The sequence below is a fragment of the Papio anubis genome, chromosome 1 (assembly GCF_008728515.1).
Source record: "Papio anubis isolate 15944 chromosome 1, Panubis1.0, whole genome shotgun sequence".
Lineage (NCBI taxonomy): Eukaryota > Metazoa > Chordata > Mammalia > Primates > Cercopithecidae > Papio > Papio anubis.
The window spans coordinates 9231872-9255635 of NC_044976.1; the positions used below are offsets into that span (position 1 = coordinate 9231872).

General features: G+C 47.1%; 1 protein-coding gene across 8 annotated transcripts in view; it reads left to right on the plus strand.

Moving 5' to 3' along the window:
* KIF1B (kinesin family member 1B) overlaps nucleotides 1-15753 on the plus strand; it is a 175154-nt gene extending 159401 nt beyond the window's left edge. For 6 of the 8 annotated variants that reach the window (XM_021941628.2, XM_021941811.2, XM_021941768.2 and 3 more), the window contains 6 exons: nucleotides 3804-3875; nucleotides 5628-5749; nucleotides 8186-8335; nucleotides 8700-8892; nucleotides 9103-9221; nucleotides 10693-15753. In XM_021941628.2, the coding sequence (XP_021797320.1) occupies nucleotides 3804-3875; nucleotides 5628-5749; nucleotides 8186-8335; nucleotides 8700-8892; nucleotides 9103-9221; nucleotides 10693-10735 (699 nt within the window). In that variant the 3' untranslated portion in view covers nucleotides 10736-15753. The remainder of the gene's footprint in view (nucleotides 1-3803; nucleotides 3876-5627; nucleotides 5750-8185; nucleotides 8336-8699; nucleotides 8893-9102; nucleotides 9222-10692) is intronic. The other 2 variants (XM_021941579.2, XM_021941740.2) reach the window with 2 other exon arrangements.
* Nucleotides 15754-23764: the final 8011 nt, after the last annotated feature.

Here is a 23764-nt window from a genome sequence, read left to right on the forward strand (position 1 = left end):
CATCTGTAGTGGGGGCGCTCATGAGCTGACCTTGGAAGGATGCGCAGGAGGGAGGCAGTGGTGTCCTGCATGATCAGTCTTGGGGAATTCGTGTGGGACTGGAACAGAAGGTGTGTAGTGAAGAATCTTGTATATTGCACTGAAGAGTTTAGAGTGGATGATGGGAGCAATGCAGAACTATTTTAAACAGGTACTTGTGTTTTAGAAAGATTTCTGGCCAGCCGTGGTGGCTCATGCCTGTAATCCCACCACTTTGAGAGGCCGAGGCGGGTGGATCACAAGGTCAGGAGCCCAAGACCATCCTGGCCAACATGGTGAAACCCCGTGTCTACTACTAAAAATACAAAAATCAGCCGGGCGTGGTGGCCTGCGCCTGTAGTCCCAGCTACTAAGGAGGCTGAGGCAGGAGAATCGCTTGAACCTGGAAGGCGGAGGTTGCAGTGAGCCGAGATCGCGCCATTGCACTCCAACCTGGGCGACAGAGTGAGATGCCGTCTCAGAAAAAAAGATTTCTCTAGCAGCAATAAAGAGAATGGATTGTTGGTGAAGAGATATGCTGAGGAAGGGAGAATTCTTTATTACAGTAATCCGATGAGAAATGATAAAAACTTAAAAAATTTTTTTTTTTTTTGAGATGCAGTCTCGCTGCCATCACGCAGGCTGGAGTGCAGTGGCGCAATCTCGGCTCACTGCAAACTCCGCTTCCCAGGTTCAAGCGATTCTCCTTCCTCAGCCTCCCAAGTAGCTTGGAATACAGGCATGCGCCACCACATCTGGCTAATTTTTGTATTTTTAGTAGAGACGGAGTTTCACCACGTTGGCTAGGCTGGTCTCCAACTCCTGACCTCAGGTGATCCACCCACCTCGGCCTCCCAAAGTGCTAGGATTACGGATGTGTGGATGCCCGGCCAGATAAAAGCATTTTAAAGAAGGCAGAGGTGGCCGGGCGCAGTGGCGCATGCCTGTAATCCCAGCACTTTGGGAGGCTGAGGCCGGCAGATCACCAGGTCAAGAGATCACCTGAGGTGAGGAGTTTGAGACCAGCCTGACCAACATGGCAAAACCCTGTCTCTACTAAAAATACAAAAATTAGCCGGGCGTGGTGGTGGGCACCTGTAATCCCAGCTACTCGGGAGGCTGAGGCAGAGAATTGCTTGAACCTAGGAGGTGGAGGTTGCAGTGAGCCGCGATCGCGCCACTGCACTCCAGCCTGGGTGACAGAGCAAGACTCCATCTCAACAACAACAACATAAATAAATAAATAAAATAAAAAGAAGGCAGAGGTATGTGTGATGAAGAGGAAGGGGAATCTGGTTGGATACTGCCTTCTTTCAAAGGAGGCAGAGGTATGTGGGAAAAGGCAGAGGGATTGTTGAGGATGTCTCCCAGGTTTGGTTTCTGGGCAGTTGGAAAGAAAATACAAAAATGAGAGGAGTTTTATGTTTGGTTTGTTTTAATACTCAAATAGTCTTCTGGTTTATTTAAGAAAATATGTCCGCCGGGCGCGGTGGCTCAAGCCTGTAATCCCAGCACTTTGGGAGGCTGAGACGGGCGGATCACAAGGTCAGGAGATCGAGACCATCCTGGCTCATGAGGTCAGGAGATCGAGACCATCCTGGCTAACACGGTGAAACCCCGTCTCTACTAAAAAATACAAAAAACTAGCCGGGCGAGGTGGCGGCGCCTGTGGTCCCAGCTCCTCGGGAGGCTGAGGCAGGAGAATGGCGTAAACCCGGGAGGCGGAGCTTGCAGTGAGCTGAGATCCGGCCACTGCACTCCAGCCTGGGCGACAGAGCCAGACTCAGTCTCAAAAAAAAAAAAAAAAAAGAAAATATGTCCATCCAGAAGCCCTCATGCCTTTTAGCACCAGAGTGAATTGAGAATTAAAGAGGTAGCTGGCTGTGGTGTCATGCACCTGTAGTCCCAGCTACTCAGGAGGCTGAGGTGGTAGGATTGCCCAAGCCCACGAGTTCAAGCCCATCCTGGGCAACGTAATGAGACCTTGTGTCTAAAAAAAAAATTAAAAAAAAAAAAAAGAAAAGGAGTGCTATTGACTTTTTTGTGTTTTGTTTTGTTTTTTTTGAGACGGAGTGTTGCTCTTATTGTCCAGACTGGAGTGCAATGGCACGATCTCAGCTCACTGCAACCTCCGCCTCCCAGGTTCAAGCTATTCTCCTGCCTCAGCCTCCCGAGTAGCTGGGATTGCAAGCATTTGCCACCATGCCCAGCTAATTTTGTATTTTTAGTAGAGACGGGGTTCTCCATGTTGGTCAGGCTGGTCTTGAACTCCCAGTCTCAGGTGATCCTCCCGCCTCAGCCTCCCAAAGTGCTGGGATTACAGGCATGAGCCACCGCACCCAGTGCTTTTTTTTTTTTTTTTTTTGAGACAGAGTTTAGGTCTTGTGGCCCAGGCTGGAGTGCAGTGGCATGGTTTCCGCTCACTACAGTCTCTGCCTTCCAGGTTCAAGTAATTCTCCTGTCACAGCCTCCCTAGTATGTGGGATTACAGGCAGGTGCCACCACGCCTGGCTAATTTTTGTGTTTTTAGTAGAGGTAGGGTTTCACCATGCTGGTCAGGCTGGTCACAAACTCCTGACCTCAGGTGATCCACCTGCCTTGGCCTCCCAAAGTGCTAGGATTACAGGTGTGAGCCATCGTTCCCTGCCACCTATTGCATTTTTAAGTACTTCTAAACTATAGTGTTTTTATTTTTTATTTATTTTTATTTTTTTAATTTATTATTATTTTTTTTTTGAGATGGAGTCTCACTTTGTCGCCCACGCTGGAGTGCAGTGGTGCAATCTCGGCTCACTGCAGCCTCCACCTCCCATTTTCAAGCGGTTCTTCTGCCTCAGCCTCTCAAGTAGCTGGGATTACAGGTGTGCACCACCATTGCCAGCTCATTTTTTGTAGGGTTTGTTTTTGTTTTTGTTTTTGTTTTTGTTTTTGCAGAGGGGACGGAGTCTCACTCTGCTGCCAGGCTAGAGTGCAGTGCTGTGATCTCGGTTCACTGCAATCTCCACTTCCTGGGTTCAAGTGAGTCTCCTTCCTCAGCCTCCCGAGTGTAGCTGGGATTACCTGCGCCCACCATGACGCCCAGCTGATTTTTGTATTTTTAGTAGAGATGGGGTTTCACCATGTTGGCCAGGATGTTCTTGATCTCCTGACTTTGTGATCCACCTGCCTCAGCCTCCCAAAGTGCTGGGATTACAGGCATGAGCCACCATGCCCGGCCCATTTTTTGTAGTTTTAATAGAGACAAGGTTTCACCATGTTGGCTAGGCTGGTCTCGAACTCCTGCCTTCAGGTGATCCTCCTGCCTTGGCCTCGCAAAGTACTGGGATTACAGGCATGAGCCATCCACACTCAGCCAAAACTATGGTGTTTTTAGTAATTCACTTTGGTAATCTTGAGAAAGGCTTTTTTAAGCCGCTTGCTTTATCTTTATTAGACATACATAGAACTTCCCTTGCTATATACTTAATTTCTAGAGCTGTTAGGGCAACATCTGAGCTGCACTGTGGGTTTAGGACATGTTATTTCCCCTCCTACCTTGCATCCAGGGCTTCATTAAGTCATTGAGGTGTTTGTTTGTTTGTTTTTACATTTACTGGTTTATTAGAAAGGACAGTGCAAAGGAGACCAATGAACAGCAGATGGACGAATGCATAGGGAGAGATGTGGAGCTTCTGTGCTCTCCCTGGGAACTCAGCCCTCCAGTAGCCTCCACGTGGTCAGCTATCCCAAGGCTCCTGGCTGTTGACATTTTACATTCAGCTTGCACTTCTCTTTCTCTTCTTTAGTGCCTGCAACTTCTCACCCACACTTTCAACAGAGAATTCAGCCAGGTGCACGGCAGCATCAGTGACTGTAAGGTGAGCACATTGAAGCTGTAATTTTTAGCCAGTGTGTTGATAACTGATTTCTCCACAGCATCCCAGATTACCTATTCCTGGTTTTTGCTGCTTTTAAGCAACTTGACATGGGCATAGCATTGTATTTGAAAATTTATGACATACTGCTCTGGTAGTCATTCTAATTTTTCAGTGTCCGAACACTGACTTCTGAAGATAAAAGTACTCCTTTGTGTCTCTTAGAGTGATTATCAGATGGGAAACATTTTGACTTTTTCATGACTCCTTTGGAGGAGAATATTCTATAGGGAGGTGGTATGTTATTCTATGCCAGGGTACAAGGAAACCCTGAGGTTCTTGGTGGCATAAAGTTTTATTGACTTCAACAAAGAGTGAAGTAAACACTTCAGAGAATTTCTGTGTTATTCACTCAATTCTAGTCAGCTTGACCTTAAACCCTCCCAGCTCATTCCTGCCTTGGGGTCTTTGCACACCTATTTTTTTGCCTGGAATTGCCTTTCCCCAGGTATTCCCGTGGTTGGCTCTCTTACCTCTTTCATTTTTCTACTCCATTTATCACCTCCTGTGAGTGGACTCTGTTAACACCTGGTAATCTGACAGCTCTCTGAAACTTTCTGCCCACCCCTCTTTCCAGCTTTATTTTTTGCTGTAGCGCTAATTGCTTCCTGATGCTTTTAAAGTGCTTGGTGAGTAGTTTATTGTCTGTCTTAAACTCCAGGGAGGCAGATCCTCTGCCATATTATTAGAACAATGCCTAACACATGGAAGGTGCACCACTGTTGTACCACTCATTAACTCAGGCACTGGGTGTGGTGGCGCATACCTGTAATCCCAGCACTTAGGAGGCCAGGGTTAGAGGACCGCTTGAGGCCAATAGGTTGAGACCAGCCTGGGCACTATAGCACAAATACACTATCTCTACAAAAAATTTTTTGAAAAATTAGCCAAATGTGGTGGTACACGCCTATAGCCCTAGCTACTCAGGAGGCCAAGGCAGGATTGCCTGAGCCCAGGAGTTTGAGGCTTTAGTGAGGTATGATCGTGCCATTGCACCCCAACCTGGATGACAGAGTATTTTTTTGTCTCTTAATATAATAATAACGGACCCGGGGGGCCGGGCGCGGTGGCTCACGCCTGTAATCCCAGCACTTTGGGAGGCCAAGGCAGGCAGATCACCTGAGGTTGGGAGTTTGAGACCAGCCTGACCAACATGGAGAAACCCCATCTCTACTAAACATACAAAATTAGCCAGGCGTGGTGGCGCATGCCTGTAATCCCAGCTACTCAGGAGGCTGAGGCAGGAGAATCGCTTGAATCTGGGAGATGGAGGTTGCGGTGAGCCGAGATCACACCATTGCACTCCAGCCTGGGCAACAAGAGTGAAACTCCGCCTCAAAATAAACCCAAAACAAAACAATGGGCCAGGCGTGGTGGCTCATGCCTGTGATCCCAGCTACTCAGGAGGCTGAGGCAGGGGAATTGCTTGAACCCGGGAGGTGGAGGTTGCAGTGAGCTGAGATTGCACCACTGCACTCCAGTCTGGGCAACAGAGCAAGGCCTTGTCTCTTAAAATTTTATCTATGTATCTATTTATTGATAAATAATAATTGTACATATGGGCTTGTTTTCTTAAATGACTTTCTGAAACAAGATGTATCAAAGTGAGGCTCTGGTTGTTGAAACTTGCTATTGTTATTGTAGAGGCAGCTTTTTTCAGCTGAATGTAACTTGTAGTGTTTGGTTTGCTTTCAGTTGTCTGATATCTCTCCAATTGGACGGGATCCCTCTGAGTCCAGTTTCAGCAGTGCCACCCTCACCCCCTCTTCCACCTGCCCCTCTCTGGTAGACTCTAGGAGCAACTCTTTGGATCAGAAGTAAGTACCCAGATTTCACTGAGAGAAGTCAATCAATCTAAGAACCAAGGTAAATGTCAGTCTTTAGCTCAATGGTTCTTGACTGAAGGCAGCACCTTCTCCCTAGGCAGCATTTGGAAATGTGTGGGAGCCTTTTTGGCTATCATGGTGACTGGAGAGGTGCTAGCTACTGGCAGCTCTTCACATATTGGCTTACTGACCTTCTGCATCATCAACTCATGATGAATGTCTTCTTCATCCCTTTCTGCTAGTTTTGTCCTCCATTCCTACCCCTGCTTGTCTCCCCAGTCATAATAACAGACATAGGAAGTCCTATCTTGGGAAAAATATTTTGAAACTGTTTTGGAAAAAAATATTTTGATTCCACAGCAAATTATGTAGGTAAGAAAAATAAAGACAAGGCCAGGTGAGGTGGTTCCCAGCACTTTGGGATGCCAAGGCGGGAGGATTGCTTGAGGCTGGGAGTTCGAGACCAGCCTTGGCAACATAGCAAGATGCCATCTCTACAAAAAATAAATAAGATAGTCAGGCGTGGTGGCCTGTGTCTGTGGTCCCAGCTACTTGGGAGGCTGAAGTGGGAGGATTGCTTGAATCCAGGAGTTCAAGGTTGCAGTGAGGTTTTATTATTGCACGACTGCATTCCACCCTGGGCGGCAGAGCAAGACCCTGTCCCTAAAAAAAAAGAGAAAGAAAAAGACAAATTTAGTCTAGAGTCCATGATTCATCATCATCATCCGTTCTTTGCAACACACCCTCACTCTTGTGCATCTCCATCAATTATTCTCATCTGGTTATCCACCTGTCTATCTTATTGTACCAACACTGACCTAGGCAAAGGTGACTGGAGAAAATAACACAACCAGGTAATTTCATTAAATTTAGGATGCCACAGACTGTAGGGACTATTCTATGTCACTGAGAAGAAAAAGCACTGACAACTAACTTCAGCATGCCATCAATTATAAGATGAATCCCAATTTAATAAATGGTGGCTGAGTGCAATGGCTTATACCTGTAATCTCAGCACTTTGGAGAGCTGAGATGGGAGGATTGCTTCAGCCCACAAGTTTGAGATCAGCCTGGGCAACACAGGGAGACCCTCATCTCTACAAAAAATAAATAAAATAGTTAGGCATGATGGCATGCACCTGTGGTTCCAGCTACTCAGGAGGCTGAGGTGGGAGGATTGCTTGAGCCTGGGAGGTTGAGGCTGCAGTGAGCCTCCAGGCATAGGGGCATGTACCTGTAATCCCAGCTACTAGGGAGGCTGAGGCAGGAAGATTGGGAGGCAGAGGTTGCAGTGAGCCGAGATTGCACCACTGCATGCTAGCTTGGGTGACAGAGTGAGACTCTATTTCTTTTTTTTTTTTTTTTGAGAGGGAGTCTTCCTCTGTCGCCCAGACTGGAGTGCAGTGGCGTGATCTCAGCTCACTGCAACCTCCACCTCCCGGGTTCGAGCAATTCTCGTGCCTCAGCCTCCTGGGTAGCTAGGATTACAGGCGCCCACCACCATGCCCAGCTAATTTTTGTATTTTTAGTAGAGACGGGGTTTCGCCATGTTGGTCAGGCTGGTCTCAAACTCTTGACCTCAGGTGATCCACCCACCTCGGCCTCCCAAAGTGCTGGGATTACAGGCGTGAGCCACTGCACCAGGCCAACTCGATTTAAAAAAAAAAAAAAAGAATAAAGTATAAAAAAATGTTAAAATGGGCTTTTTAGAATTAGTGCGATACAATGTTACATTGCTGTACAAAGATACCTAACAATACAGAGTATAGGAATTTATTTATCACACAGTAGTCATGAGGGCTGGTCCAGGTCCAGGTCAGTGGTGCAGGTCTACTCTGCATGACCATTCGGGAACCCACGGTCTTCCCATTTGTTTGCTTTCTCTTCCATTTTCTAAGGCAGTGGCCCTCTGAGACTTCAGTGTACATCATCATCCCCTGGGAGACTTGTTCAAGCCCCCATGGCTCAACCCCACCCAGAGTTTCTCATTCCGTAGGTCTGGCTTGGAGTCTAAGAATTTGAGTTTTTGAACAGTTTTCCAGGTGAAGCTGATGCTGCTGGCTGGGAGCACACTTTGAGAAACATCACTTTTGGTGTGGCCATGAGACTGAAAAGAAACATATAAAGGAATAGAGTTCATATTCCAGATAATGTGTTCAGACGGCTTTAATATAGGCAGATAGACTGTGTGACCCAGTGGTCATCAGTGATCAGTTTCCTTTCATAACTTCAGAAGGATACCAGTTGAATTCAGAGTTAACTTTCTGAAGCCAGCTCGTCTCCTCAGCTGAGATCTCTGAAACTCAAGTTTGTAGCTGGGGTTTAGGGAGGGGCACTGTATTCCTCCCAGTGAGACAGTACTCAGTGTGCCTTGATTGTAACTGATACTGTTGTTACCCTTTTCTTTCTAATCTCTCTGTTTTAAAGGACCCCAGAAGCCAATTCCCGGGCCTCTAGTCCCTGCCCAGAATTTGAACAGTTTCAGATTGTCCCAGCTGTGGAAACGCCCTATTTGGCCCGAGCAGGAAAAAACGAATTTCTCAATCTTGTTCCAGATATTGAAGAAATTAGACCAGGGTGAGTACTATATTAAGCAGGAATTCCGTCTATAAAAAACACATCCACAGGAAGAATTGACTGGACAGCTCTTCTGTGTGAGGTCTGTACTGTAGTCTAATGCAGGTTGAGTCTGGGGTGAGAGGGCTGGCCCGGGTTTCTCCAGTTGGGTCTCATGATGCATCTGCACCCTGGCGCAGCAGGTTGCCATGGCATGGTTTCTCTCTTTTGCTGCATTACTTTGGCAGATAAGATTCTAGGCCAAAGAGGTCATTTGCCTGTTTTGTTGAATCTTGGCCTAGGTGTGGCATGTTTTGATGGTCCTCAGCACATGATTATTTTCTTTTTGTGAGAAACTAACTTTATGTCATATTGTCCTTTTTAGCTCAGTGGTCTCTAAGAAAGGATACCTTCATTTCAAGGAGCCACTTTACAGTAACTGGGCTAAACATTTTGTTGTCGTCCGTCGGCCTTACGTCTTCATCTATAACAGTGACAAAGACCCTGTGGAGCGTGGAATCATTAACCTGTCCACAGCACAGGTGGAGTACAGTGAGGACCAGCAGGCCATGGTGAAGGTCCGTCCTGCCCTGTCTTGGTTTCTTATCGCCACATGTGCCCTTCCTTCCCTTTTGAGTTCTGCACTCTCTGTTTTGTGGTGTGAAATTTCCCCTTTCTCTCTGGTCTTGAACTTCCTTTGTGAAGTGCTATATGCCTTGGGAATATGGCAAGGGTCCCCATCGCTGTCTTTGTAGTAACTTTCTTGTCTACCTGCATTTTTCTTTCAGACACCAAACACCTTTGCTGTCTGCACAAAGCACCGTGGGGTCCTTTTGCAGGCCCTGAATGACAAAGACATGAACGACTGGTTGTATGCCTTCAACCCGCTTCTCGCTGGCACAATACGGTAAGAAGTTGTTTTTGTTGTTGTTTTTGTTGGTTTTTTTTTTTTTTGAGACGGAGTCTCACTCTATCTCGCTGAAGTGCAGTGGCTCACTGCAACCTCCGCCCCTTGTTCAAGCGATTCTTCTGACTCAGCCTCCCCAGTAGCTGAGACTACAGGCACGCGCCACCATGCCTGGCTAATTTTTATATTTTTTGTAGAGATGGGGTTTTACCACAATGGCCAGGCTGGTATCAAACTCCTGACCTCAAATGATCCACCCAACTTGGCCTCCCAAAGTGCTGGGATTATCGGCGTGAGCCAATGCACCCAGTCTAGAAGTTGTTCTGTGTTTTCTTTCTCTCTTTGGCTTTTGGCTTCAGGAATATCAAGATAAATGGGAAAGGAAGTATTTTTCTTTTTTTTTTTTTCTTTTTCGAGATGGAGTTTCGCTCTTGTGTGGCCCAGGCTGGAGTGCAATGGCACTATATTGGCTCACCACAACCTCCACCTCCCAGGTTCAAGCCATTCTCCTGCCTCAGCCTCCCGAGTAGCTGGGATTACAGGTGCCCGCCACCACCACATCCAGCTAATTTTTTTTTTTGTATTTTTAGTAGAGACGGGGTTTCACCATGTTGGCCAGGCTGGTCTTGAACTCCTGACCTCAGGTGATCCGCCCTCCTTGGCCTCCCAAAGTGCTGGGATTACAGGTGTGAGCCACCATGTCTGACTTGAAAGGAAGTATTTTTCAAAATAAATTTAAAAGAGAAGAAAGGGCCAGGCGCGGTGGCTCAAGCCTGTAATCCCAGCACTTTGGGAGGCCGAGACGGGTGGATCACGAGGTCAGGAGATCGAGACCATCCTGGCTAACACACTGAAACCCCGTCTCTACTAAAAAATACAAAAAACTAGCCGGGCGAGGTGGCGGGCGCCTGTAGTCCCAGCTACTCGGGAGGCTGAGGCAGGAGAATGGCGTAAACCCGGGAGGCGGAGCTTGCAGTGAGCCGAGATTGCGCCACTGCACTCCAGCCTGGGCAACAGAGCGAGACTCCGTCTCAAAAAAAAAAAAAAAAAAAAAAAAAAAGAGAAGAAAGACAGGTGTGTAAATTGGTTGTGGGGTGGTAATGAGGCCTCTGCATCTTATAAGACATCGTCATGTTCTGAACCACCAGGGAGACTGTGGTCACACATGTGCACCAATTATTTTTCTTCTTTGTCTTTTTGTTCTCAAGAGGTCTGCATATGGGGCCCAGGGCAGAGAGTAAAGGGAAGACAGTGAGAATCTTAATGGCCTCCCAACCTCCAGCCCTGTGATTCAGCCTCAGGCTCTCTAAGGGCTTGTGTCACGGGGTCCCGGAGTAGAAAGTTTAGAGGCCTAGGCCTGCGGTGCCATATAGGAAGATGCTCCAGGAGGGAGCCTCAGAGGGAGAGGACTGTGAGGGGCCAACACTTGTACCCAGACTTCTAATCCTACCTCCCCGTTTGTCCCCCATAGGTCAAAGCTTTCCCGCAGATGCCCGAGCCAGCCGAAATACTAAGTGACTCTGCCGAGTGCCCTCACTCACCTTCGAGAGATAAAACGTTACCTCTCATTTCTCTTTGTGATTCTTGACGGTGACTCTTGTATGTAATCCTGTGGCTTAACTACTTCTCCCTCCTTGTCCGGCACTTTTCCAGCTCTCCCGTCCCCATCTCCATTGCTCTGTACTCTTTTCTTTTTTCCTGTGCTGAGAATCTTGTTAGTAGCATGTGGCCTAACAAAAGGAAAAAATGTTTTTAAATACACACAAACACACACACACAAACACAAAAGCGCTGAGGGGATCTGGTGAATCTCCAAATAATTGTGGGTGTACTTTGGCTTCCTTTTGTATGATAGGTCCCCATCATGACCACCTCTGATGTCTGTGCTGCTGTCACCAGACACCTTTGTCTGTTTTTGAAGACAACATGATACTTTTTTCTTCTTTTCTCTGTTTGTGATATCACTTTAATTTTTCTTGGGTGGCTTAGAGACTAAGGGAGGAGACATCTGGCCTTTTTAGAACCTGAGAGGAAAAAAACAATCGTTTTTTCCCCCTCTGTCTCTTTTTGCCAAGGCTAATCCCTGCATTTCCATTCGGGGAAAAGGTAGTGGTGAGCATAGAACTGGAACAGTTATATTCTGAGTCAAAGTTGGGGCTTTTTAGAGCATAATTATGGAATTTTTATTTACTGGTAGAGAGGAGAAGAGAGGCTTTTTCAGTGGGCCTGGGACAGTGGCTGCTCTTGACCTCGTGTGAAGGGAAATGCCAAGGATGCTTCGGGTAGACTTCAGGGGACCCCAGGGTTTGGCTGTGGGCCATGAGGGCAGCAGGCGGTGGGATGCTTGTAGCTCCTCACAGCAGGATTCCTGCCCACTGTTTTTTCTCTGCTGGGAGGGAAGCTCTTTTCTAGGAGTGTCTCAGTTCTGATTTTGGCATTAGTGATGGTGGTGGTACAGTTGGAATTAGTGCCATGTCATACATAAATGTTCCACAAGGCGGGAGTGTTTCACTTTCTGGTGATAAACTTGATGGTCACTGTTATGATTAAGATAATGCTGGGTAGGCTGGGCACAGTGGCTCACGCCTGTAATCCAAGCACTTTGGGAGCCCGAGGCGGGCGGATCACGAGGTCAGGAGTTCACGACCAGCCTGGCCAATATGGTGATACCCCGTCTCTACTAAAAATACAAAATTAGTCAGCATGGTGGTGCACTCCTGTAATTCCAGCTACTTGGGAGCCTGAGGCAGGAGAATTGCTTGAACCCAGGAGGCAGAGGTTGCAGTGAGCCAAGATCGCACCACTGCACTCCAGCCTGAGTGACAGAACAAGACTCCATCTCAAAAAAAAAAAAAAAAAAAAAAGATTATGCTTTAGTGACCTTGTGATTGTTACAGCTCCCTTTGATCAAAGAAATGTAGCTTTCAGGCATACACTTGGAAGTCTCCCTCTGAATCCAGCAGTCATTTTCATTGATGCTTGTCAAGTTGAAAATGCTTTCAGTGATGCTCTCTATACTCATAAATAAGCAAATATGGCAGGCTTTGCTTTCTGGATCCCAGGATTAAAACTAACCACGACCACTACTCCCAACAAAACACAATATGCCTAGGGACACAGAAAAGCGTCCAGGGAGCCTGGGCCCCAGCGTTTGTTGCGTATTCCCTGCTCCTCTCCATGTGGTGTGGAAACTGCCCAGGGAGAACGGAGGATGCTCACTGTGGACAGAGTCTTCTTTCCTTCTGACAGACCGGGTCATCTGGCTTCTGAGACCATCAGAGAAGATAAGTCTGTCTCTTTCAGCTGCCAGTAAGTTTTCCAGGATAAGAGGGGAAAAGGAAAGCCTCCAGAGACTTCAGTTGCTTTGCCAGTTGTCTTGGGATTGTTTTACACCATCCTTTACTTCCCTTGCTCAGACCTCTCTGTTTCACCATCGCTCAGGCATTCAGGAAAGTATCTGCTCGCTCCTACTTGGTGAGGTCCTCAGCCTTGAGGTTGCTGACTCTCAGGCGATAGGTAGCTGGATGACCTCCCGCTTCATGCAGCAAAGGCCAGGGCCTCGCACGCCTCTGCAGAGTTGTTGCTAGGGAGACTTGTGTCATCGTCCACACCTTTGTTTCTCACTTCCTGGTTGGGCTCATCTCTGAAGAACAGGTCTCCCAGCTTCGATCCTTATCACTGCATTGTGAAGAGGAGGAAAAGTGAATCACGGAGAGAGAAAGGAGAGGATAGAATCACAGGCTGTGTCTATACCTGAAAAGTGACCAGCAGAAACTCTATGGTGGATTTTTTTAAAAATTTTCTTCCTCCCGTTAAAACATAGGTCACTAACTCTGATGTTATTTGTTTTCTAAGTGGTATGTGAGATTTTTTAACGTAGTTAGAAGTTTCATTGTCTGATGGACACAATATGCCCTTCTGGTTCTATTCAAACCAGCAGGATCTGTTGGTGCTTAGAGATGGCTGCCTGGACTGGAATCAAATCTAATTTCAGGGAAATGAAGATGGAATTTGAAGGTCACTTTTAAAATTAAGTCATTGATGCTGCTGTCACAAAGTGTGACAGAGGATCCATGTCTGTGACACAGGACGGTGGGAAGCCTGAGAGTTTGAAATTATGTGATACACTGAAATGACTTCGGTTTTTCTTCCAACTCATACAAAACTGGTTTGGTAAGTCTTTGCTTTGGAAGTGTCAGACATTAGAACAGGCCAAACTGGACTGTCTGTTCATAGCGTGCCCGGATAAGAAGGCCTCTTAGGGAGCCAGAAGGAGCAGAGTGGTCGTGTTCTGCATGTTCTCCACCCTCTGGGGAGCCCCTGCTGCGGCTGGCAGGTGCAGACAGCCTCTGCTGGCCCCCAGCACGTCCAGGGTGGGTGCTCCTTTGCCCGACAGAACCATCCCCACTCTGAAGCTCTGAGAGAAGATTTGTGGCAGGAACGGTTTATGAGGCTCTAGTTGTTGCTGTTGTGGCGGAAAAGTTAAGAAACCCAGCCCTTAAGGAAACCACCTTTATTTATTTATTTATTTTCTTAAAGAACGCCTTTAAATAAGCAAAAAATGTAAAAGGCAGGAAAGAGAATTCTTAGGCAAATTCAAAGAAATGAGTGCTAGTTAAAACTAATCACCTCCTCCTCTCTCTCTCATCCTCCTTTCTCCCGTTAAAGCAAAATATGGCCTCACTACCAGCCCCAAATCAATGCTCAGACCGTCTCTGTGTCTGTGTCCCCTCCTGGGAGTCAGTCAGCGCTCAGGCCAGGACTGTGCAGGGTCGGCCAGCCCATGCGCTAGTCAGGAGCACAGGCAAGGGCTGCCTGTGGCAGTGGCCAGGCACCTGAGCCCCAGCTCGTTGTTAAACGTGCTGACCGCAAGGGGCAATGGAGTGAGTTTCCCAACTAAAAAACCACTATTATATGTTTTTTTTCCCTTCAGTCATATAGACTTCAGATAACTGCTCCTAGTTTTTATGGATTTTTCAGCTCATTTCAGATGAAGGAACTAAGTCATTGTGAACTGTCTCTTGGGATCTAAAAACAAGATGACTTTGCCTGGCACATATTCCAAAGCAAAGACTTTGTTGCCTGCTGCTTATTGTCTAATTTACAGGGATATTTAATTTTGTCAGGTCTATGTATATTTATCCAGCTATACTTACTTGCACAGTAGATTGGAGAGAAGAGATCCTCCAGTGTGCACATTCATCGCTACTCTTTCCACATTTCCCTCATGCTGTGTCCCGCTCGGGTTCCAAGGGACAGTATCAGGGCTTGTTTCACTTGGGTCTTTCAGTTTTTCTTTTGGTTCCCTTTTAAAATGTGATTGTTAACCTGCCCCTTAAAAAGAAACAATTCAGCCGGGTGTGGTGGCTCACGCCTGTAATCCCAGCACTTTGGGAGGCCAAGGCAGGTGGATCACCTGAGGTCAGGAGTTCGAGACCAGCCTGGCCAACATGGTGAAATCCCATCTCTACTAAAAATACAAAAAGTAGCCAGGCGTGGTGGCGTGTGCCTGTAATCCCAGTTACTCGGGAGGCTGAGCCAGGAGAATCGCTTGAACCTGGGAGGTGGAGGCTGCAGTGAGTTGAGATTGCACCACTGCACTCCAGCCCAGGTGACAAAGCAGGACTCTGTCTCAAAAGAAAAGATTGATTTTGCTGCTGCTCCCAGAAGGTTTGCTGGATGTGTTTACATAGGACTCTAACTTGTGTGCACTACAGTTGTTCACCAGGGCCAGTGATTCACCCTGGTGTGTGGCCAGACCATGACTGTGTAGGAGGAATGTTTTAATTTGTGCTTCCTTAGTAAATTGAAATATCAGCTGAGAGATTATTTGCTGCTATTGTTCAAAAGGCCATTTATGAAGTTAGTATTTGAGCCCCATAAGATCTTTAAAAAGCCTCCAATCATTTAAAGGAGGAAATCAGAGTTGCTATAAAATTCATGTAAAAAGCTCACAGCCAAATGGCTGTGCTTGGATGGAAAGTCTGAGCTGAGGTTGGTCTCTTGCCAAACCCTGGCTGTTGTGTGTTGTTCTTCATGTCTTCGAGTTCTTTTTTTTTTCATTCTGCGTATTCTGGCATCAGTTCACCTGAGGAGTCCACCAGCCTTCTTGTATTTAAGGCATCGTCTTAGATTTTGTGGCTCTAAAGTACTTGTCTGTTGAGATTGCAAGTCTCTTGTCACCATCCTCACACATGACAACAAAACCCATAATGCATAAGTGGCCTTTTTGAACCAAGACTTTGCAAACTGATCTCTCCCCAGTGAAGGAGTTGAGCACATTAGCAACAATGTACATTATTAATTTTGGATTTTCATTTTCATGTTTTATTTTGTAAATATTATCTGATGTTTGGAGCTTGAGTATACAGACTGTAAATATAGTTCTTGTATTTGTACTAATTCTGATTCTTTTGCTGTATAGCCTTAGATGTGCAATGCAGACATTATCTAACTGTGTATGGTAACCTTGCATCACGGAACTATTAGTGAACGAGGTAAAAATAATAAAGGTACAGCCAGTGCATCCGAAGGCTCTCGATGTGCATTTATTCTTGCACCCCTTGAAAGGTAATTACACAAAGATTTCTTTTCTTGACTTGCAAAGATAATACCTTTCTAAGACAGAAGTCACGATATCATCACTTAAGTGTTCCTTTCTGATACTCAAAGTGGTGGTTTTTATATAAACAAGAAAGCTAATATGGTGCTGTTTCTTTGAAAGTACTTTTCTCCCAAAGATGTAAGTGGTTGTTTTGGCTGGAAGATTTGTCGTTTTTCTCCTGAAGCCTCCTTGTATGCCTTCCAATAATTCTGTAGTGTTGTGTTGGCTTTTTTTTTTTTTTTTTTTTTGAGACAGAGTCTTGCTCTGTCACCAAGGCTGGAATGCAGTGGCATGATTTCCGCTCACTGCAACCTCTGCCTCCTGGGTTCAAGCGATTGTCCTGCCTAAGCTTCCTGAGTAGCTGGGATTACAGGCGTGCGCCACCACGCCTGGCTAATTTTTGTATTTTTATTTTTATTATTATTTATTTATTTTTATTTTTTTTGAGATAGAGTCTCACTCTGTCGTCCAGGCTGGAGTGCAGTCGCGTAACGTGAGCTCACTGCAACTTTCCACCTCCCGGGTTCAAGCAATTTTCCCTGCCTCAGCCTCCCAAGTAGCTGGGATTACAGGCGCCCACCACCACATCCTAGCTGATTTTATTTTTAGTAGAGAAGGGTTTCAGCATGTTGGCCAGGCTGGTCACAAACTCCTGACCTCGTGATCCACCCGCCTCGGCCTCCCAAAGTGCTAGGATTACAGGCGTGAACCACCGTGCCCTGCCTATTATTTTTTTGAGACAGAGTTTCACTCTTGTTGCCCAGGCTGGTGTACAATGGCACAATCTCAGCTCACTGCAACCTCTGCCACCCCAGTTCAAGCAATTCTCTTTCCTCAGCCTCCCAAGTAGTTGCAATTACAGGTGGCTGCTACCACACCTGGCTAATTTTTGAAAAAATATTTTTAGTAGAGACGGGGTTTCAGCATGTTGGCCAGACTGGTCTCCACCTCCTGACCTCAGGTGATCCGCCCATCTCGGTCTCCCAAAGTGCTGGGATTATAGGTGTGATTACACTGCACCTGGCCATGTTGTTTTTTTGGGATGGGGAAGGGTAAACGAGGATTTGAAAATTCCAACATGTCAATTTAATTTAACAAGCCCTCATCATGAGCAGAGCATGAGCAGGGGCTGCTGTCCTGGGTGTTTGGGGAGAAACAGAAGAAGGGAGGGAGGAGCAGCCCTCAGGTTAAAAGCAATGATTTGTTCCAACAAATATTTTGAGTACCCACCCTGTGCCTGGTGTGCTGCTGGGTGCAGTAATTCAGCAGCAAAAAAAGCAAGCCCACACACTTGTGCCCTCCCATTCCAGTGGGGAAGACATTGTTTAAACAAATTAACAACATCAGTTGTAAGTATTTTGGAGGAAAGCAGCTAAATAAAAGGATGAAAGAGGGATGGGAAGGAGGGATGTGTTTAGATGGCACAGTCAGGGAAGGCCTCTCAGGAGATCACATTGGAGCAGACTCTGGAATTAAAGGATAAGGTAAACCATGCAAACCCCTGGGCAAAGAGGTCTCCAAGTAGAGAAATGAATCCCTTGAGGCAGCAGTGACCTCAGTAGGTTCCAGAAATAGCAAGGTCACTGGTATGGAGTCAGGGACTGGGAGCACAATAGAAGACATCAGAAAGTAGCCAGGGACCAGGGTATTTAGGGCTGAGGTGAGGACTTGGAATTTCATTAGAGTGAATGGGAAGCCATTGAAGGCTTTGGAGCAGAGAAGTCACAGGGGTTTATTTACATTTTTAAAAGACCATTCTGACTGCTGAGTGGAAAACAGTCTTTGTACTCAGGCAGGGACAAGTAGAAAAAAGTGACAAAATAAGATCGTTACCCCAACATTCCAGGGGAGGAGACCGTGGCTTAGACTAAGGTAGTAGCAGTATAGGTAGGATGAAATGGGGCAGATTCAGGGTACATTTTGAAGTTAGAACTAACAGTTCTCTGAGGGACTTCATGCAGAGTTGGAAAGAAAGTAACTAAAAGGGTAAGTGCCTGAGTGAAAGGAACAGCATTGCAGTTTCCTAAGGTGAAGACAATTGATAGAACAAAAGCTGAGAATGGTATGCCTGTAATTCCAGCACGTTGGGAGGCCAAGACTTCGAGACCAGCCTGGGCAACGTAGCGAGACCCCATCTCTACAAACAAATAAAAATTAGCTGGGCATGATGGTGCACGCCACTAGTCCCAGATACCCAGGAGGCTGAGGCAGAAGGATCGCTTGAGCCCAGGAGTTGGAAGCTACAGTGAGCTGTGATCTTGCCACTGCACTGCAGCCTGGTCAACAGAGTGAAACCCTGTTGAAAAAAAATAGCATTTTGGGAGGCCGAGGCGGGCAGACCACCTGAGGTCAGGGATTCAAGACCAGCCTGGCCAACATGGTGAAACTCTGTCTCCACAAAAAATACAAAATTAGCCGAGCGTGGTGGTGGGCGCCTGTAATCCCAGCTATTTGGGAGGCTGAAACAGGAGAACCACTTGGACCCAGGAGGCGGAGGTTGCAGTGAGCTGAGGTCATGCCACTGCACTCCAGCCTGGGCAGCAAAGAGCGAAACTCCGTCTCAAAAAAAAATACATAAAAATAATTTGATTTGAGTCATGTTCACTTTCAGATGCCAACACATGCACCCAAGTGTGTAGTCAACAAAACAGCTGGCTGGACTAGCGGGATTCAAGGGGAGTGGTTGGGGCCGGAAACACACATTTGGGAGTTGTCAGGATGAAGACAGCAGATCGAGGCTCAGGCAGGGAAGGAGACTTGGAGAGTGTGTGTAGCTGACAGGAACCAAGGATAGATCTTGGAGCTTGGTGCGTTCCGACACATAGAGGTCAGGGAGAGCAGTCCTGCCAGGAGGACAAGCAGTGGCCATGGAGGGAGAGTGTGGAAGACTGAGGAAGTGGTCACTTTGTCCAGGGCAACCATTAGGTTACAGTAAGGACTGAGCAGGGACCACAGGTTTTGGCAACTGAAAGGTGTAAGAAGTCCGAGGGAACCAGGGAATACCCTGATTTTTCCCAATTTCAGAATCAATTGAGAAAAAATAAGACAGATGGGAGATGGAAGACCAAAATACCACCCCTGTTAGAAAATGTGGTTACATCTGGGATTGGGAACAATGGATTTGTTTCCTTTTCTTTTTTTTTTTTTTTTGAGATGGAGTCTCGCTCTGTCGCCCAGGCTGGAGTGCAGTGGCACGATCTCGGCCCACTGCATGCTCTGCCTCCCGGGTTCACGCCATTCTCCTGCCTCAACTTCCCCAGTAGCTGGGACTACAGGTGCCCTCTACCACGCCCTGCTAATTTTTGTTTTGTTTTTTTTGTATTTTTAGTAGAGATGGGGTTTCACTGTGTTAGCCAGGATGGTCTCGATTTCCTGACCTCGTGATCTGCCTGCCTCAGTCTCCCAAAGTGCTGGGATTACAGGCGTGAGCCACCGCGCCCGGCCTGGATTTATTTTGTAAGACTGAACCTGAGAATGAGGCAGTTTAGAGTAGTACTTCTTGAACTTTATTGTGCACCAGAATCACCTGGGGATCGTACTAAAATGCAGGTTCTGACTGAGTAGGGCTTGGGCGGAGCCTGAGATTCTTTTTTTTTTTTTTTGAGAGACGGAGTCTCGCGCTGTGTCACCCAGGCTGGAGTGCAGTGGCGTGATCTCAGCTCACTGCAAGCTCCGCCTCCCAGGTTCACGCCATTCTCCTGCCTCAGCCTCCGAGTAGCCATTCTCCTGCCTCAGCCTCCGAGTAGCTGGGACTACAGGCGCCCGCCACCACGCCCGGCTAGTTTTTTGTATTTTTAGTAGAGACGGGGTTTCACCATATTAGCCAGGATGGTCTCGATCTCCTGACCTCGTGATCCACCCGCCTCGGCCTCCCAAAGTGCTGGGATTACAGGCTTGAGCCACCGCGCCCGGCCCAAGTGATGTCAGTATTGCCATCGTGGGGATCACTCTTTGAGTAGCAGAAGTTAAGAGGAACGCGGTGCATATGTCCCCTGAAGGCAGCCGAGGTTCTGAGAGGGAGGAAGTGGCTGGGCAGTCTATACCTAACGGCTCCTTCCAGACTTACAGGAACGTTCCAGTAATGGGGCTCACTTCCCATGGAGGGAGGCATCAGGAGTACTTCTACACTAGCAAGGTCATTGGTGAGCAGAGCATTTGTTTGAGTGGTGCCTAATTGGAGTAGGTTCTAGGGGAAGTGGGAGGAGAGGAAGGTGAAACAGTACAAACAATTCCTTTTTTTTTTTTTTTTTGAGACTGATTTTCTATCTTTTTGCCCAGGGAGTGCAGTGGTGCGATCTCTGTTCACCGCAACCTCCGCCCCGCCACCCCGAGTTCAAACGATTCTCCCGCCTAAGCCTCCCAAGTAGCTGGGATTACAGGCATGTGCCACCACATCCAGCTGATTTTTGTATTTTTAGTAGAGATGGGGTTTCTCCATGTTGGTCAGGCTGGTCTCGAACTCCCGACCTCAGGTGATCCGCCCACCTCGGCCTCTCAAAGTGCTGGGATTACAGGCGTGAGCCACCGCGCCCGGCCACAAACAATTCTTTCAGAGACTTTTCTGTAAAAGGGAGAAGACAAATGGAGTAACTGGAAGGGGATATGGGGTAAAGGAGAGGGTTTTGCTTTAAAGAAGGGAAATAGCATAGCTTGTGCATGTGCTAATTGGAATAAATGAACTGGGAGAGAAAATGTGGCAGTGGGGAAGACAGTAGGGCAGAGAGAGTTGTGGAGTGGGCCTGAGGGACTAGGGGCCAGTGCACAGCATAGAGGTAGATCCTAGATCCAACTGATGACCCTGGCTGATCCGCAGTGCTGCAGACAGCTCAGCTACAGGAACACTGCAAGTCTCTGGATTGCTAGGACTCTTCAGTCTTAAAAGTTAATGTCTAGCTGGGCGCGGTGGCTCACACCTATAATCCCAGCACTTTGGGAGGCCGAGGCAGGTGGATCACTTGAGGTCAGGAGTTCAAAACCAGCCTGGCCAACATGGTGAAACCCTGTCTCTACTAAAAATACAAAAATTAGCTGGGTGTGGTGGTGGGTTCCTATAATCCCAGTTACTCGGGAGGCTGAGGCTGGAGAATCACTTGCACCCAGGAGGTGGAGGTTGCTGTGAGCCAGGATCAGGCCATTGCACTCCAGCCTGGGCTACAGAGTGAGACTCTGCCCCCCGCCCCCAGAAAAAAAAAAAAAAAGTTAATGTCCGCTCTAGGGCTTATGTCAGGCCACGTCTTCCTGAAACTGGACTTGCAGTTTAAACTGGGAGATCATCCCCGAATCGGCGCTTATTATGCTGGTTGTGCCCTCAACTAGACCTCACCCAGAAGCATGCAGGATTGAGTCCTCACTAGGGTTGTGCGCTTCGTAAATCCCCATGTCTCTTGCAAAGCTGATAGTTTTGGGAAGTCAGGTGACCCATGGAAGTGTGCACGAGTCTGGTGTACTGCTTTTCTTTTCTTTTTTGAGACGGAGTCTCACTCTGTCGCCCAGACTGGAGTGCAGTGGCGCCATCTCGGCTCACTGCAAGCTTCGCCTCCCGGGTTCACGCCATTCTCCTGCCTCAGCCTCCCGAGTAGCTGGGACTACAGGCGCCCGCCACCAGGCCCGGCTAATTTTTTGTATTTTTTAGTAGAGATGGGGTTTCACCGTGTTAGCCAGGATGGTCTTGGTCTCCTGACCTTGTGATCCATCCGCCCGCCTCGGCCTCCCAAAATGCTGGGATTACAGGCGTGAGCCACCGCGCCGGCCTCATGCGCTGCTTTTCTATCTTGTTCTTGTTATTCCACTTGTGGTTGGATGGGGAGATATTCCACTTTCCCTTAGGAACTCCTTGTCCCTGCACAGACCATTTTAGCTATTCTGAGCATATCACAAGCATACTCCTCTGACGTGAGAATATATAGCCTCTGGGCTTTTTCAGAATTGCTCCTTCTGCTAGTCTGGAAGCTGACGTGGAAGGATTGCTTGAGTCCAGGAGTTCAAGGCCAGCATGGGCAACAAAGCAAGAAGAACCTGTTTCTTAAAAAAAAAAAAAAGTTGGGGGGCAGGCATGGTGGCTTACACCTGTAATCCCAGCACTGTGAGAGGCTGTGGCAGGAGGATCACTTGAAGTCAGAGTTCAAAACCAGCCTGGGCAACTTAGTGAGCCCCCATTTCTACAAAAAATAGAGAACTAACTGGGCATGGTGGTACACACCTGTAGCCTCAGCTACTCAGGAAGCTGAGAGGAGAGGATTCCTTGAGCCCAGGAGTTTGAGGCTGCAGTGAGCCATGATGGTGCCACTGGCGCCTGAGTAACAGAGCAAGACCCTGTCTCAAAAAAAAAGAAAAAAGGAGCTGGGCATAGTGGCATGTACCTGTAAATGAAAGGCATCATTTCATGTAAACTCCTCTGAACCCAGGAGTTGCAGACTAGCCCAGGCAACAGGGCAAGACCACGTCTCCAAAAAAAAAAAAAAAAAAAAAGTACTCTTTCTACCTAAAATATATTGAGGTCATTTGAGTTCAATGTGAGTTCAGCTATAAGAATTATGTAGCGAGTGAGTGTCAGAGCTGGGATTTTCAAATCTGCCCTTACTGGTATGTTGCTTTACATACCCTCTTACGTAAGTCAAACAAGGATTCCACCCTTGGAGGTTTGCATAGAGGGCTGTTTTTGTAGAACTTGTGCTCATGCTTTGATTTGGGATTTGGGGAGTTAGGGCAAGCCGGAAAGTTTTTCTGGTGGATAATCGTGTGTGTTGACTTTCTTAAGCATTTTAAGCCAAGCACTTGAGGAGTTTCTAAAAACTAAAAAGCGAAAAGTCAGCCTGACACAGCCCTAGCACGCCCTGGCTTGATTCTGTTCATCTCCAGGGAGAGACTTGCCCTTGTTCCAGCCCTGCTCTCCCAAGTCAGTTTGCTGTAGTTTTCCAGCAGTTCTGGGAAGCAGTTATTTTTTACTGCTGATTAGAACCTTAACATAGAAATGGAAAGTTTGTGTAGCATGTAACATTATTAACATATATGATTAGATACATATTGATTTTATGCAGTATGTTTGCATAAAGTGTCTCTTCAGTAATAACTTGGTTAAATTAGTCACATTGACTCAGCATAATTTCTTCCTTGCTAAATCTCAGACTAGAGCAATCAATTTGTTGCTGTAAGAAAGTCTGATAGTAGGCTTTCCTTGTAACTGAGCCTCATAGAAAGAGGAAGTAGTTGCAACAAAGTTGAAAAGGATGCCTGTCACCAAGGTTCTCTTAAGGGAGCCACTGTGTGAAGTTCTACTTGTGAAATTTCTGCAAGTACTGTTTGTTCTCCAAAACCCAGCTTTCCGTTGAAAGTCAGTAAAACATCTCTAAAATGCAGATATACCCAGGTTCACTGGGAACATAGTCACGGAGTATACATGATTATGTTCTGCTAACCCTATTGGGAAAGAATGCTGGGCTTGGCCCTAGTAGGTAGACCTGGGTTAAAGTTCACCTCTGCCACTAACTAGCTGGATAGTTCAACTTCCCTGAGCTGAGTTTGTCACGTTAGAGACTATTAATAAATCTTAAAATTGTGGAGCAGTCTTAAGTGTACAAGGAACTTTCATGGACGTTAGCTCATTTTGCTGTGCCCACCCTGGGAAGGAAGCAGGACAGGTAGGCAGTGGCATCCCTGTTGTCAAGCAGGCTGAGGACTGCTGTGAGCCTCTGGAGCAAAGCAGGAGTTTGAGGACGCTCTCAGTCCTTTTTTTTTTTTTTTTTTTTTTTGGGACGGAGTCTCGCTCTGTCACCCAGGCTGGAGTGCAGTGGTCGGCCGGATCTCAGCTCACTGCAAGCTCCGCCTCCCGGGTTTATGCCATTCTCCTGCCTCAGCCTCCCGAGTAACTGGGACTACAGGCGCCCGTCACCTTGCCTGGCTAGTTTTTTGTATTTTTTAGTAGAGACGGGGTTTCACCGTG